The 13770-nt window shown below is 51.9% G+C and overlaps 1 protein-coding gene across 1 annotated transcript in view; it reads right to left on the reverse strand.

Moving 5' to 3' along the window:
* The window catches only part of Dnah1 (dynein axonemal heavy chain 1), a 62427-nt gene that overhangs the window by 8331 nt on the left and 40326 nt on the right, over positions 1 to 13770 (reverse strand). Inside the window, exons 44-59 of the mRNA XM_075989018.1 lie at positions 13327 to 13500; positions 12571 to 12609; positions 9167 to 9345; positions 7992 to 8222; positions 7292 to 7488; positions 6701 to 6836; positions 5426 to 5634; positions 5065 to 5236; positions 4208 to 4399; positions 3739 to 3849; positions 2754 to 2939; positions 2273 to 2464; positions 1239 to 1406; positions 968 to 1159; positions 659 to 790; positions 77 to 202 (exon numbers count right to left, since the gene is read on the reverse strand). Coding sequence (XP_075845133.1) covers positions 77 to 202; positions 659 to 790; positions 968 to 1159; positions 1239 to 1406; positions 2273 to 2464; positions 2754 to 2939; positions 3739 to 3849; positions 4208 to 4399; positions 5065 to 5236; positions 5426 to 5634; positions 6701 to 6836; positions 7292 to 7488; positions 7992 to 8222; positions 9167 to 9345; positions 12571 to 12609; positions 13327 to 13500 — 2636 coding nt within the window. The remainder of the gene's footprint in view (positions 1 to 76; positions 203 to 658; positions 791 to 967; positions 1160 to 1238; positions 1407 to 2272; positions 2465 to 2753; positions 2940 to 3738; positions 3850 to 4207; positions 4400 to 5064; positions 5237 to 5425; positions 5635 to 6700; positions 6837 to 7291; positions 7489 to 7991; positions 8223 to 9166; positions 9346 to 12570; positions 12610 to 13326; positions 13501 to 13770) is intronic.

The following is a 13770-nucleotide window of genomic DNA, read 5'->3' on the forward strand; positions in this document are numbered from 1 at the left end:
AGTTAGTTGGTAAAGGGAGTAGAAAGGAGGCAGGAGGATCTCAGCCCAGCTCCATATCCTGACATCTGAGAGTTACCTGCCAGGAACGGATCTTCACCGGGTTTCCCAGGGTTGCAATCAGTGTGGGCTTGGAGGTGTGCGGGACTTGGTGAACTGTGAGCTGCCTGACCCACTGATCATAGAGTGATGTACGGTACTGGCCCTGGAGAGATGTAAAACCTGAGACCACCACACAGGATCCTCCTCACCTCTAGCTACAACACTGCTTGGTAAAGGCATGCAGAAGTCAAAGCTCAGTGCATTAGCTAACATGGACTAGACATTACAGACACTTCAGGCCTGCTTGGATCCTACAAACCACAGACCCTTGTCTATGAAAGGGGTCACACCTGCAATGCCTGCCCTAAAGATGGCTGTGAGAATTAAATGGGACACTGAGAGCAGCATCTGGCACAGGTGATATGTGCGAGCCTTTTTATACTCCAAGGGGGACTCTTCTGACCTGCGTCACAACTTGTACCTGCTCAGTATCCTCATGCTACATGCGGGAGGGAAGGAGAGGTACTCCACAGGTTGCCCTCACAGAGAGAAGGCCTCTAGGGAGGGTCTCCTTGTGGGATGGATAAAGCTGGTCCAGGGTAGGGTGGGGGCTCTTTACCGTGAAGGGGCCCAGGTAGGCCACAAAGCCGGCAGCCACCAGTACATCACCAGAGATGTTGTCGAGCATGTTCTCCAGATTCTCCACAGTCTCCTGCCAGCGAACCTTCTCATCTGATAGTCCATTGATGAGCTGTAAAAACAGTCTTATGGTGTGGGCTCTGGGAGGCTGGGCTGAGGCCTGGGGCTGGCTCTGCCCACTCTGGCCCTGGCCATCAGCTGCTAAGAAGGGGATAGGGAGAGCCCAGGGGAAGAAGCTCTTCTCTTCCCGACGGTCCTGCCTGTAGGCTCTGTCGGAGAGGGCACATACCTTATCAGCTCGGCCTAAGCGCTGCTCACACTGCTCACACTTCATTTCCAGCTCCTCCTTCTTGGTCACACACTCTTGATACTTGGCCTGCAGTGTGGCGATGCCATCTTCCACTTCACGCAGGTGCTGCTTTGCCTCTTCTAAGATCCTTTGTGTCACTTCCAGGTCATCCTGGGCTTCCCGCAAGGCTTGCTGCAGGCAGGAAGAGGGCCAGCTTGTAGCCAGTACCTGGTAGGGGAGCTAGCCCCTTCTAGCTCTGAATAGTCCTTACCCGTTTGGGCTCTACGGCCTTGGCTACAAAGTGGTACTTGTGCATGGCGCGCACCCACTGGCAGATAGATGTGCAGGCCTTGGACACCTTGGCAATGGCAGCTGGCTGGAACTCCTCGTTGTCGATATATGGTTGGATGGCTTTGATAACTGCCTCCCCAATGTTGTCCTAGGGTGGAAATCATGGATCTCAGGACACTGCTTCCTTGCATCTTAGGTGCCTGCCAGAGAGCCTCCCCCATCCGTGCTGTTCCCACCGCTGTTGACCATGGGCCTGGGAGCTGAGCTGCTGGCAGGCTCTTCAAGGATCAGAGCTAAGGCAAGCCTAGAGGAGTCAGAGCTCAGGCTGTAAGCCCTCATGGACTGAGTGCCTCTTTGAGAAGGGTGTCTGGTTTCTCATCTAATGGAACAGTAGGAGGAGGCCTATGGAAGCTGTGAGGGAGTCCAGTTGCTGTGACACTGGTCACTGCCTTATGATGTGTGATGGCAGGGGGTAGCCCATGTAGGCCAGGCAACTGACATTCAGTGAACTTCTGGACTGGAGAGGGGTTCACTGAAGGGGTTGTGGGCTTCATCCCGAGAGAGCAGATGCCCATGGACACTGAAAAATCCCAGATGGACATTGCAGAGGATCTAGCGATAGCCAGAGCAAGCTGAAGCTTAGGGAGGGAGACAACATAGAACAGGCGGTGAACCTCTTGACTATGGCCAGTGGGGGTGGGGATCTCCAGGCTGTGAAGCCTTGGAGTGACTGTGGGCGACATCCTCCTGGCCTGATCCCAGTTTCCTCAGGCATCTGTTGGGGAGGGAGAGGCTGTCATCCCCCCTGACAGCTACTTGGGGTAGGGGTGGGACAGCTCTATTCCCATGGTACCAGACACCTCTATGTCCCCCAGGGGTATGTGTGCTGCAGCTGGGGGCAGGACAGGTAGAGGAAGAACAAGACCACAGTACCTGAAGATACTGCTGTGGCAGGCACTTCTCCATCCTACTGCATCCTACCCACGGGCTTACCCCTATGCTTAGCATGGTTACCTTGTCAAACTTGAAGAGGCTTTCGAGGAAGCGGCCTGGGTCTTGCAGCAGCCCCTTGCCTGGCTCCCAGTAGTCATCCACTTTGGAGCCTGGCTTCTCTCCAGGCACCTTCTTGGGCTTGATGCCCTTCATGATGCACACAGCTTCTATGACCAGCTTCACTCCTGGGGGTGGGCGCTGCATGGCACGTACCTATGGGCCATGTCAAGAGGTGTAGAAGGGAAGGTCCTACCCTTTGGTGAGGTGGGTCCTACCAACCAAGTCTTTACTGCCATAGGTCCTGGAGCCTTGGGACTGACTGGGGATGGCACAAGGCAAGTGGAACAAGAAGGTAGTATCTGGCTCTCATTCTGCCCTTACCTATTGGTACACAGTTACCAAAAGATATGCGGGGGGGGGGGGCTTGGGGGACACCATAGGACCTAAGAGGACACCAGAAAGAGACATGATAGTGAGTGTGAGAAGATGGGCAGCTGCCCACCTCTGTCACGTCATTCTTGTTGAGGTTTCGGAGGCTAGCCAGGGCTGCATCCAGGGCCGGCAATGCCTCGTCCAGATCCTTCTGTGCGTCATCAGCAATAGCTTGGGCCTTGCTGGCCTTCTCATTGGCCTTAATCTCCTCTGCTTGCACTGATTTCCGGGTTTCCTCCGCTATGGCTGTGTCCACCTAGGAATGGGAGACAGGGGATCCAGTTAGTGGCCAGTGGCAAGGACAGAAATCTCCCCTTTCTGAGGGCTGAGATGGCCACCTTTTCTCTCTTAGTTGCAATAGGTTGTAGAGACCCAGGAAGGCCAGGAGTTCCTTCTGTATCTTGAGTGCCTACATCAGGGCTTAGGTTTGGGTGTCCCAGCCCAATTGGCCCACATGGCCATCACGTACGATGCAGAGATGTACCTCCCCGGGAAACATTTTGTAACACTCTGACTCTAGAGAGCAGGACACTTAAATACTGGCAGAAAGCTGCCATGGTAATAATGGTGATACGTGCTGGGAGGACTGGACCCTTACTGTAAACCCTGATTCTGTGCAGAATCTGCTGGTGGTGGTCCTGCCACTCAGTCTGAGATGTGCTCATCAGCATTGCTCGACCTATTTGAATTCATCTGCCTTGCTCTTCATAGAACCCCTGCCAAGGGCGTGCCTGGCTTAAAGTATTAATAGTTCTGCTTAAGTATTTGTCAAAAAAGACAAGATTTCCTGAGTAAATTGGGGGTATGGGGACCTTGGGGGAGGATTGAAGGGGGAAGGGGAGAGGCAGGGAGAGGAGCAGAGAAAAATGTAGAGCTCAATAAATATCAATAAAAATGCAATTAAAAAAAGCAAACGGACAACTGGTGAATGAGGAAAATGAAGTAGACAAAGGCTAGAGGACGTGTGAAAGCCAGGGACTAGCCATCTGATGTTTTGAGAGGTTGAGCATCCTCAGACAGGATCAGAGAGGAGGTGGGTCCAGGAACACCCCAACCTTTATCTGCTCCATAGTGAGCAAGGTGTCCTTGGCAGCCTCTTCCAGCAGGGGGCGCATAATCTCCAGCTCCTCCTGCATCTTGGCCACATCCTCAGAAGTTCGTAACAGCTGAGGTAGGGGAGAGCAGAGAAGAAAAAACAAAACAGCAGGTCTTACAGGGACTGGAGAGAAGCCAAGTTGTGAGAAGGGGGGCCCTGTTGGATCACTGTCATTCACGGCCCCCACGTCATTTGGTGGTTACTAGTGGAGGAGGCCTTACTCCCTGAGAAGCTGTGGGCACCACTGCTTGCCCTCTCTCTTCACGGTTTTAGTTTCTGTTCTTTTGCTGAGAAGGAAATCATCCCCTGCAGCACTTCAGGCTACAGTCTAAAATTCTGGGTCACCTTGGCATCCAAGACTGCTATGCCCAGCAGGAGGAACCCCCAGTTGCTAGCCACTATCTATATAAGGCCGTCCTCAGGCCTACCTTGTCAAGGCCACTCTTCATGCGGTTTTTGGCAGTCTTCAGTTCCATTTTCTTCTGTCCAATGAGGATGGAGAAAATATTGAGCAGCTCCAAATAGCTCTTGGGGGTCACATAGTTATGGCGGGTCAGCTCTGCCAGGTACTCAATACATTTCTTGGCCACAGACTGGTGGATATATACACAAACTTGAATCTGTGAATGGTAGACCAGGGATACTGTGGCACTTCAGCAAAGACCAGGTACTGGAGACCCACAAAGCCACTGTGTCTTAGTCCTGAGGAAAGGGCCACAACAGAACTCTTCTACCTCAGATTCACTGTTTCCTAAGGTCCTCAAAACCCCCAGGTCAAGGTACCCTTTATGCAGATGGAAAGCCCAGGGCCCATACTAGTCAAGAACAGAGCTGGCTTTGACCATGGGGTCTCCAAGCTGTGGCCCAGGGCCCTTGCCACAGCTCCCTGAGCCTACCTCTCTCTGAAAGCCCTAAGATGGCATCCCTTCAGAAGCTGGGTCTAAGACAGGGAAATGTTGGGTTCGTCTTAGTTCTTGGCCCTCAGAAGGCCAATGTTCTCTGAGACTGAAGCAGACAAATTTGGCTTAACCTGTTTGTGTGATCAGTCTGTGAGGGGTGTCAGGGGGCTCTTGGAAGAATGGGGGATGCTAGCCGTTTGTAGAACACTAGGTCCCCATATGATTCAAGGCATCAGATGGAGAAAATGAGGCATAGACAGGCAATGCCATCTCACCAAAGCTTTGCTGCCAGTGGTAGGGCTCTTATCTAGGCCTCAGCAACCCCAAGCCTCTACCCGAAGGGAAACATTTCTCCCCCAGAGACTGCTTCTCACCAAGACACCTACCAGCCCTTGAATGACTTCAAAGGAAGATTCCAGTTCTGGGATCTCGTTCAGGAACATGGTGGCTACAGATTGCAGGGCTTCTGCTGGCCACTCGTTAAACCAGTCAATGGTGCAGCAGTTGACAAGGGAGGGGAACTGCCTTAAGCGAGCTCGGAAGACCTCTCCGATGGGACTGAGGGAGAAGGATCCACATGAGGCTCAGAACTCAGAGCCCATCTACAGACCAGTGGCACAGCAGCCAGACCAGCCTAGTAGTTTGGTCTGAATGGCATGGTGGCCAGGCCTGGGGCCACCTTTGGTTTCATAAGACCCTTCTAGCATCCCTGAGGCCCCAGCGTGACCTAGTGACAGCTGCCTGTACCTCATGCATAGCACCATGTGGATGTTGCTGCGCACACGTCCAGTATAGGCAGCCACGAGGTTGGCTTTGGTGGGCTGCAGGCCCTGTTCTTGTATGTAGGGCCGCATAGTGTTGACAATCTGATCTTGCTCATCTGCATTGTAGAGGTTGGGGATGTCACCCGAGTTCAGGACGTTGTTAATATCCTCTAGGAAGGACTCATTCTTGATCTGGAGGATGAGGGGAAGGAGTTAAGCCTTTACGGAAGGTGTCCCCCCCCCCCCCCCCCCCCCCCGTATCACAGTTCTTGAACAGTCTTCCTGGACTTTTGTAACAGCCCCATATACAGACCTAGGCCAAGGTCACTCAAGTGGTCTTATAATCCCTGGACTTGTATTCAGATCGGGCCCATTGTGGAAACTCTGAATATAACCTGTGGGCTGTGGCAGGGCCCCAGGTCCTGGGTGGTGGTGTAACATCTTCCTGATCCCTGGCTTTCCTCCAGGCCTTATTTTACCACAGGAAGAAACAAAAGCAACTGACAGAGGCCTCTGGCCTGTGTTAGAGGGAAATCTCATTTTCTTGACCTTATGAAGGGGTTGGCTGGGTCTAGGAGGGGAGGGACTTGTCTAGGGTTGGAGTATGATCTTGGAGCCTAGGTCTAGGAGGGGAGGGACTTGTCTAGGGTTGGAGTATGATCTTGGAGCCTAGGTCTAGGAGGGGAGGGACTTGTCTAGGGTTGGAGTATGATCTTGGAGCCTAGGTCTAGGAGGGGAGGGACTTGGCTAGGGTTGGAGTATGATCTTGGAGCCTAGGTCTAGGAGGGGAGGGGCTTGTCTAGGGTTGGAGTATGATCTTGGAGCCTACGTTCCCTGGTACTTGTACTGAAAACCAGGCTGGAGTGTTACAATGATTGTCTTGTGGCCTCTACTCAGAGACCAGGAAAGAGGACTTATAAGGCCTTATATACTCCCAAAGAGTGGAACTATGGGTCCCCTGTCCCTCAGGAGCAAACTTGTGGTCCTTAGGTACTTAGCGTAGGAAGTCACTGCTTGTGGGTGGTGTGCTATATTGTGCCAGGGCACCTTTTTATGCTTGGAGCATAAATAATGACCTCCGTCTTCCCTAAGCCCCTGGAGGCTGGGTTTGGTTCCTCTCTTGACCAATTCAATCATAATCCTACCTGGTCCTGATGTATAGGGAGTTGAGGGTATAGGACTGACCACTTATAGGATACCACTTGGGGACACTCTGTTCATCCCACCCGGAGCCCTGCCCACTGCTGTGTGGCTGCACCTGGGTGTCTGAGAACAGGAAGGTGATGGGCAGGTTCTGCAGGCCAGCCTTGAGCAGAACCTTCTTGACATCGTCACGCCACTCAGACATGCCGTAGTTCTTGGACAGCTCGATCTGGAAGCACTCATACTCAGCCCTGGAGGCAGGAGTTTGGGTCAAGGTGCGTCAGAGGCCTGAGGCCAGGCACTGATGGATGGTGGCTGCTCATACCCCAGCTGGCTACCTGACATCTTGCTCCTATCCAGAGTGGACTTGCAGGTTCTCTAGGTCCTGTACCCCTTCTCTTATTTCCTGGCCTTTGCTTACTATTCCTATAGTCTGTCCATTTAATTCCCAACCCTCCACACTCTGATTCTGATAGCAGGCCAATGGATACTTCTCCTAGGCATCCTTCTGGGATGCTTGCTTCTAACCTTCATCCACATCAACAAAGGGCACTGTTGCTGCCTCTTCTTGGGGTCCAGGTCCCATTTGCAGAAGCTCACATGCTGAGGTTTGTGTTGGAGCCACACCAGGATTCTCCCATGGTGGAAAAGCATCTGTTCTAAATAGTCTGCCACATGCCACCCACTGTCTACCATCATCCCTTACATGTGGGAGGCAAGCCGAGTGAGGGAGCTGCGGCCACTGCCACCCACGCCCAGCAGCAGGGCATTGCCCAATGCCTGGCGCAGAGTTCGACTGATGCGGCAGATGTGACTCATGGCATCCACGAAGAGGACCAGCTTCAGCTTGGCTGTGTTGATCTGGTTGTAGTCTTCCATGTACTCCTCAATCACCTGCATCATCTGGGGACAGGGAGACGGTGGGGGATGTCAGGTTCTCCGCCGTGGAAGGGTCCCCCAGTTCCCTCCTGCTCTCTGTTCAGACCCAGAACTGTGAGTGATGGAGAACTCTATGATATGGCAAGTTGCAGATTTTTCCTGGGGGCTACAAGTCAATCTTGTGCCTTATATATCTTCAGGTGCTGACAAACTAGTCCAGATTGTTGCTTGAATGCTGGAAGGACCCTAGGCAGATGCTAGCTCTGCCCCTAGCCAAGTCTCCACACTCTCTCTCTAGAACAGTTCCTAGCCAAGTCTCTATACTCTGACAGCCCCAGCACCCACCCTCATGTGGAATACTAGGATAGCTTCTCTCAACCATGCTTCACGAGGAATCTGTGACTCTCTGTATTCATAAAGTCCCAATAGATGCTTTGGGTTCACCCACTAGTGCTGCTTTCTTTGGAGTCTAGTCAGTTCCACCTTGGAAGTGTTTGGGGACCTATCAGAGCAGAGCGTCAACTCACCTTGTTCTCGCTGGTGATGAGCTCATAGGACTTCACATCTGAGCCTGGAGACATGAAGTCCCCATAAAGAATGGGTTGGAAGGGGCAGACATTGCTGAAGGCCACCCCTAACTCCTCCATGTGGGTCTCAAGGAGATTGTCAAACCAGCTGCGGTCTTCCTCGTTCACCAGTCGGTCCCGGAACACACGGCAGTTCTCGTGGTACCACAGCCGCAGCAGCTGCACCTTGTCCTGTGAGTGCCTGGTGTCAGTGACTGCCTTGTCCCAGGCCCAGAGAACCAGGAGGAGAGACAGAGGGTAGGGACATGCCTCTTCTTGGGACTAGAGCTGTTGGAAGATGTGCCTCTGGCCAACTGAATTGCAAGTGAATTGCAGAGTGCTTCTTGGGCCACGCTATCCCTAGATCTCAGTGTCCACCAGACACCCAGTACTAGTAGCTGGTCATGGGCATCCTAAAGTTATCACTTCTCTTTCTTTAAACCTCCAATCTCCATGCCTGGGAAGGATACTTCATTCCCCTGATACCTTCCCAACACCCCACATCTAACTGCTCAGCAAGCCCCGCCTATCTCTCTCTGTCTGTTTGGATCCATTGCCCACTGTTCCACTTCAATGCTCCTCAGGGTAACTGGGCACACTAAGGAAGTTCCAGGTTTGCTATGAACCCGACAAGGCCAGAACCAACTTTTGTCTTATCTATCCCACCTCCTAGGGCTAGCTGCACTTTGGCTGTTTAGCCAGTGGCTCCAGTGTGGCTCCCCATCTGAGCTTCCTACTGGACCCATAGTCTGCCCACTGTGACTCCTGTGATCCCACTGCCTGCTCCTTACACCTGCACATTTAGTTCTCAGAGGCGCCTTGTTCACCTCTCCCCACGTTTTCCTGCACATACGGCCTCTACTAGAAATTCTCCTACCCCCTTGCCTTCTCCTGACTTGTTCTTGGCAAGACCTCACCATGGTCACAATTTTGGACATGAGTTTGACTAATGAGATGGGCCTAGTTGTGCTAAGGTCTGGCTCTGGTGGGCCTGACCCTTTGTATCCCAGTTTCTTCAGGGCCCAGACAGATCATGGCTGGGGACTGTTTAGGTAGAAAGGCCTAAAATCGGGAGAGGTCTGGGGAGGATGGTAAGGGCACCTTGGGCATGGGGGAGGGGCCTGGCAGATCCTCACCTCAACCTTGGCTGGTTCAGCCATGAGCATTCCCTGGAAGACTTTGGAGAGGTCCCGCAGGTTGAAGGTGTAGTGGGACTTGGCTGGAGTGGGCAGCAGCTGGGAGGTGATGGTAGCATATACCCTGATGGTAGCTTCCACGAGGGGCTCCGTCAAATGGACGATGTTGGGGGCCCCAGCTGTGGGTCACACAGACAGGAGTGCCCAGTGTAGGTTCTACAGGTCCTAACTGTGCCCCTTCGGCTCCCCCAGCACCCATCCACTAGCCTCAGGTTTTCGACCCCTCCTGAGATATTTCCTCTATTGCAAAGCCTTCCTACTGTGCCTAACTTGGAACGGAGATCTCTTATTCTGTGTGCCCTAAATATTGACATCCACATTCCTGACAACCAGCTGTGTGAGGGCGCTGAGATGCAATCACAGAATCGTGGGTGTCAGTGGGCTCGGTACCGGCTGGGCCCTTCCTGCCTGCTGAGCCTATGCTAAGACCTGAACACAGCAGTGCTGAGTCACATATGGGCAAGGATCACTCGGCCTACAAGGCTTCAGTGGTGGGCTCGATGGTGGGCATAGGGCGACCTGGGGCTCACCAGCCTCTGTGGAGCTCCTGAATTCCATCTTGCTTTTCTTTGCTCTCATACCCATGTTCTATGAAAAATATGCCTGTCTCCACCTGGAACTGAACTCTGAGGGTGGGAACTTGGGGTATAGGAAGAACTCAGAACTGGCAGAAGAAAAGGGTCAGACGAGCAAACGTATCCTAGGTGATGAACATAGAGGTTGACCCAAACAGACATCTTTCACCCTTAACAAGCGCTGTTTTGGGAACAGATCAATGGAGAGAGCAAATGCTATGGAGAGACTTACAGCAAAACAAAGTTTGGGGAAGCTCAAAGTTAGGCTTCGGTGTGATTACAGAAATGCTGCGTGATATCACACTGAGAAGGGAGACATTCAAGCTGAGATCAAGAAGTGAGATTGCAAGCATGTGCATCGCTGGAGGAGAAGTGTTCTGGGCAGAGGGGCCAACAAGAACAGCACCCTGAGGATAGGAAGTGAAAGACCAACGAGGGGAGGCTGAGTGGGAGACGCGATGGCGGATGTGAAGCATGGACAATGTTTCCTGGCGCTGCTGTGACCTGGACTACTGCTTGCCCAAGATGGTTAAGTGGAAGAAGAGCATAACATTATTATATTCGTGGTTTTGTATATTTTTTGAGACAGAGTGTTGCCCAGGCTAGCCTACTTTAGCTTTCTAAGTAGCTGGGATAACAGGCAGGCACTAGAACACCCAGCTTGATCTAATGTTTTTGTTTGTTTGATTTTTATTTGGTTTTGTTTTTGCTGAGAGTTTCTCTGTGTATCCCTGACTGTCCTGGAATTCACTCTGTAGACCAGGCTGGCCTCAAACTCACAGAGATATGCCTGTCTCTGCTTCCTGAGTGCTGGGATCAAAGACATGCACCACCACCTCCTGGCTTGATTTAATGTTTTAACAGGTCCCTCTAGCAGCAAAAGGAGGATAGATCACTGGTAAGTGAAGGCAGAGTTGGTAGACCAGGGATGGGGCTGTCCCAATAATGAGGTGAATGAGGACAGGTTGGTGAGTTGATTCACGACAGCCTCTCTGGTGATAGCCAATAGATTTTCTGACAGTTGTCATATGGTTTGAGAAGAGTATGATGGGGAAGATCTTGTTGGGAGCATCTGGAAGGATGGAGCTGTCACCACCAAAGTGAGGGGACAGAGAAGGGGGCTGACGGGGCATTGGGTTTGGACAGGTTTGGCTGAGATACACAGTTGACGTCTGAGAAATGTGGAATTAGATATTTATGGAGAAATCTGAGCTGAGGGTGTGAACTTGGATGCTGGCCAAATAAAGATGATTCTACTTTTGAGCCAGGTTAAGACTGTCTGAGGACAGTATATTTAAGAGGTCAAATTCTGGTTAGTCCAGGATGGGGAGCCTCGTATGATTGTTTGTGTTTGAAGTGCCCCCTGCAAATGCCTGTGATTTAGAGCTTGGGTCCCCAGCTGGTGGATCCAACCTCTGGGAGGTGATTGCATCATGAGCACACTAACCTCGTCAGTCGGCTAATTAATTGATGAATGCTTACTAAATGGGGCCCATAATGAATATGTGAAGGAAGCAGGCCGGGCTGGAGGAAGAAGATTGTGTGGGCAGCACCTTTAAAGAGTATACATTGCCCTGAAATCCTCTCGTCTGCTCTCACTTCTTGGCTGCCACGCAGTGAACAACTTTTCCGTACCATGTTCTCCTGGTGCCATGGTGTTTTCCTCACCACAGGCCCAGAGCAAAGAGCAAGCCAATCATGGGTGAAGCTTTGGAACGATGAGCAAAAAGAAAGTGTTCCTTCCTTTGGCTAGTTTATCAGAGCAACACAAAGCCGACTGGTCCACCCAGGGAGGGAGGAGGGCCTGGGAGACGCTGCTGGAAGAAGAGGCTGTTCTCAGAGTAGATGAGGCACCTGAGGTTTGATTACTGGTATGGCTACACTCTTGTTACTACTGACAAGAGGTAACTGGATGGAAGACAGGGAGGATAGGGAAGCACCAGTGGGAGGAGAGCTCTTCAGTTTTTTTATAAGGCTGAGCGGAGAGGCGAGACAGTGATGAAGGGATCTGGCGGGTATAGATAATTTTGTGTTTTGGTTAAGACAAAAGAAAATGGGACATGCTTATAAGTTTTTGTTTTGTTTTTAGATAGGGTCTCACTATGTGGTTCTGGTTGTCTTCGAGCCCATTATATAGACGAGCAGATCAGACTGGCCTCAAACTCACAGAGATCCACCCACATCAGCCTCTTGAGCGTTGAGATGAAAGGCATAAGGCACCACGTCCACATCTTTATATGTTGACAGAGTGGCCAAGTAGAACAGGGAATACTGCGATTGGGGATGTGTGACTCATCCTTCACCAGGTCAAAGAGGAGGAGTCTGGTCTACATTAGCCTAGGAAGTCCCCTCCTAGCCAAGGTGACAGGAGCTATGACTGACAGATTAGAGCTGCTTGAGGCTGCCACAGGGGGATGCCTGCCTCCTAACTTCAAACTGCCCGCTTTCCTGCTCACGCCTGCTCCTTGGAGAAGGTGGGCTTTTCTTTGGAGATGGTTCTTTTCGACAGCAGATTTCACTGGACTACTTTCTTTGTCTACTCGTCTTCCATTTCCTGCTACCAGTGTGACACTAACTAGGCACCGAGGGATAGAATGGCTCTAAGACAGGCAGAGGAACCTGAGGGGCAGTCAGTGCCTATGCTGACTCCATGTGAGCCCCAGGAGGGCCCGCCCTGGTCCTTGATCCCAGTGTTAACACACCAGCTAGAACCGGAGTCCAGGATTGTCCCTTTCCTTCCACACCCTCCCAGGCCCAGGCCACACTCACGCACGGGCTCGCGATAGCTTTTCTCTCCAAGGAGTCCATCTGCGGGGTCGAGGAACAGATACCAGGTTCAGAGTTAGGTGGAAGCTCCTGCTGGAAGCTCCTCAAGCAGCTGCCTCCCATCCCTTCTTAGAGCCCAGTCGTATATGAAGGAGAGCCCTGACCTATTGCTCTGGCAGGGTGGCCCAGGCCAGATGGACGGCTTGACTTCTCACACTCTCTGCCCAGCATGGTGCCAAGTGGCATTCCATGGTGGGGTGTGCTGGGTGGGAGGTGGGCTATTGGAGAAAGAGCATCCTGGGTGGACTTTTTCCAAGCCCCAGGATGGAGCAGGGCTACTTTGTCCCTTTGGTCTTTATGGGTTTTCCTGTTCTACAAAAGTTACAGTCATTCCATGTGAGCTTCTGGGCAAACACTAGCACATGTCTCTATGCATATATGGAGATATATATCTATCACATGTGCAATATGCAGAATTGCTCCATGGCTTTATATTAGGTGCTATGTGCCATACCTTAACTCTCAAGACTTGGAGGGGTAGGGATTAATATTAGCACCCATTGGTAAAGAAGCAGAGGTTCAGAGAGGTTCATGAACTTGCCAGCCGTAACTGCCTACTAAAGGAGAAAAGCTGGGGCTGCACTTGGTGGCTCGGTGCCTTTGTCCTGCCCAGTGCTATCCTGTTGTCTTTGTGGTGTGACAGCTCCCCTGGGTCTCTGCCTTTGTCCATGGCCTCTCCTGCCCTGACCCTATACTCACTCATCCAGCATCCCAGGATTGTAGAGAAGATGCGTTTCTTGCTGACTTCATCCATCTCAATGAAAGACAGGTAGTTGAAGTGGCGTGTCAGCCTTGGCGTGATAGCATTCCTGCCTCCCCCTGGGGGACCCATGGCACAGATGAAGTTGATATCCACCAGGTTCTTAAAGGCTCCTAAGCGGGAGTAGGAAGTCAGTCAGGGGTCTACCCAGAATGACATGACTTCTGTGGGCCCCTTGCCCTTGGTAAGAATGCATGTTAAAACTGTAATTTATGGTGTTGGGGACATGGCTCTGAAGAGTTACATGCCAGCACCCACATAAAAGCCAGGTAGATGTGACAGTGTGTCTGTAATCTCAGCAATTTAGGAGGTAGAGGCAGGGGTAAGGTGGCTAGCTAGACATGCTGAGTCAGAAAGTTCTGAGTTCAGCGAGAGACCCTCCT

Source organism: Microtus pennsylvanicus, chromosome 10 (genome assembly GCF_037038515.1).
Source record: "Microtus pennsylvanicus isolate mMicPen1 chromosome 10, mMicPen1.hap1, whole genome shotgun sequence".
In the NCBI taxonomy this organism is placed as follows: domain Eukaryota; kingdom Metazoa; phylum Chordata; class Mammalia; order Rodentia; family Cricetidae; genus Microtus; species Microtus pennsylvanicus.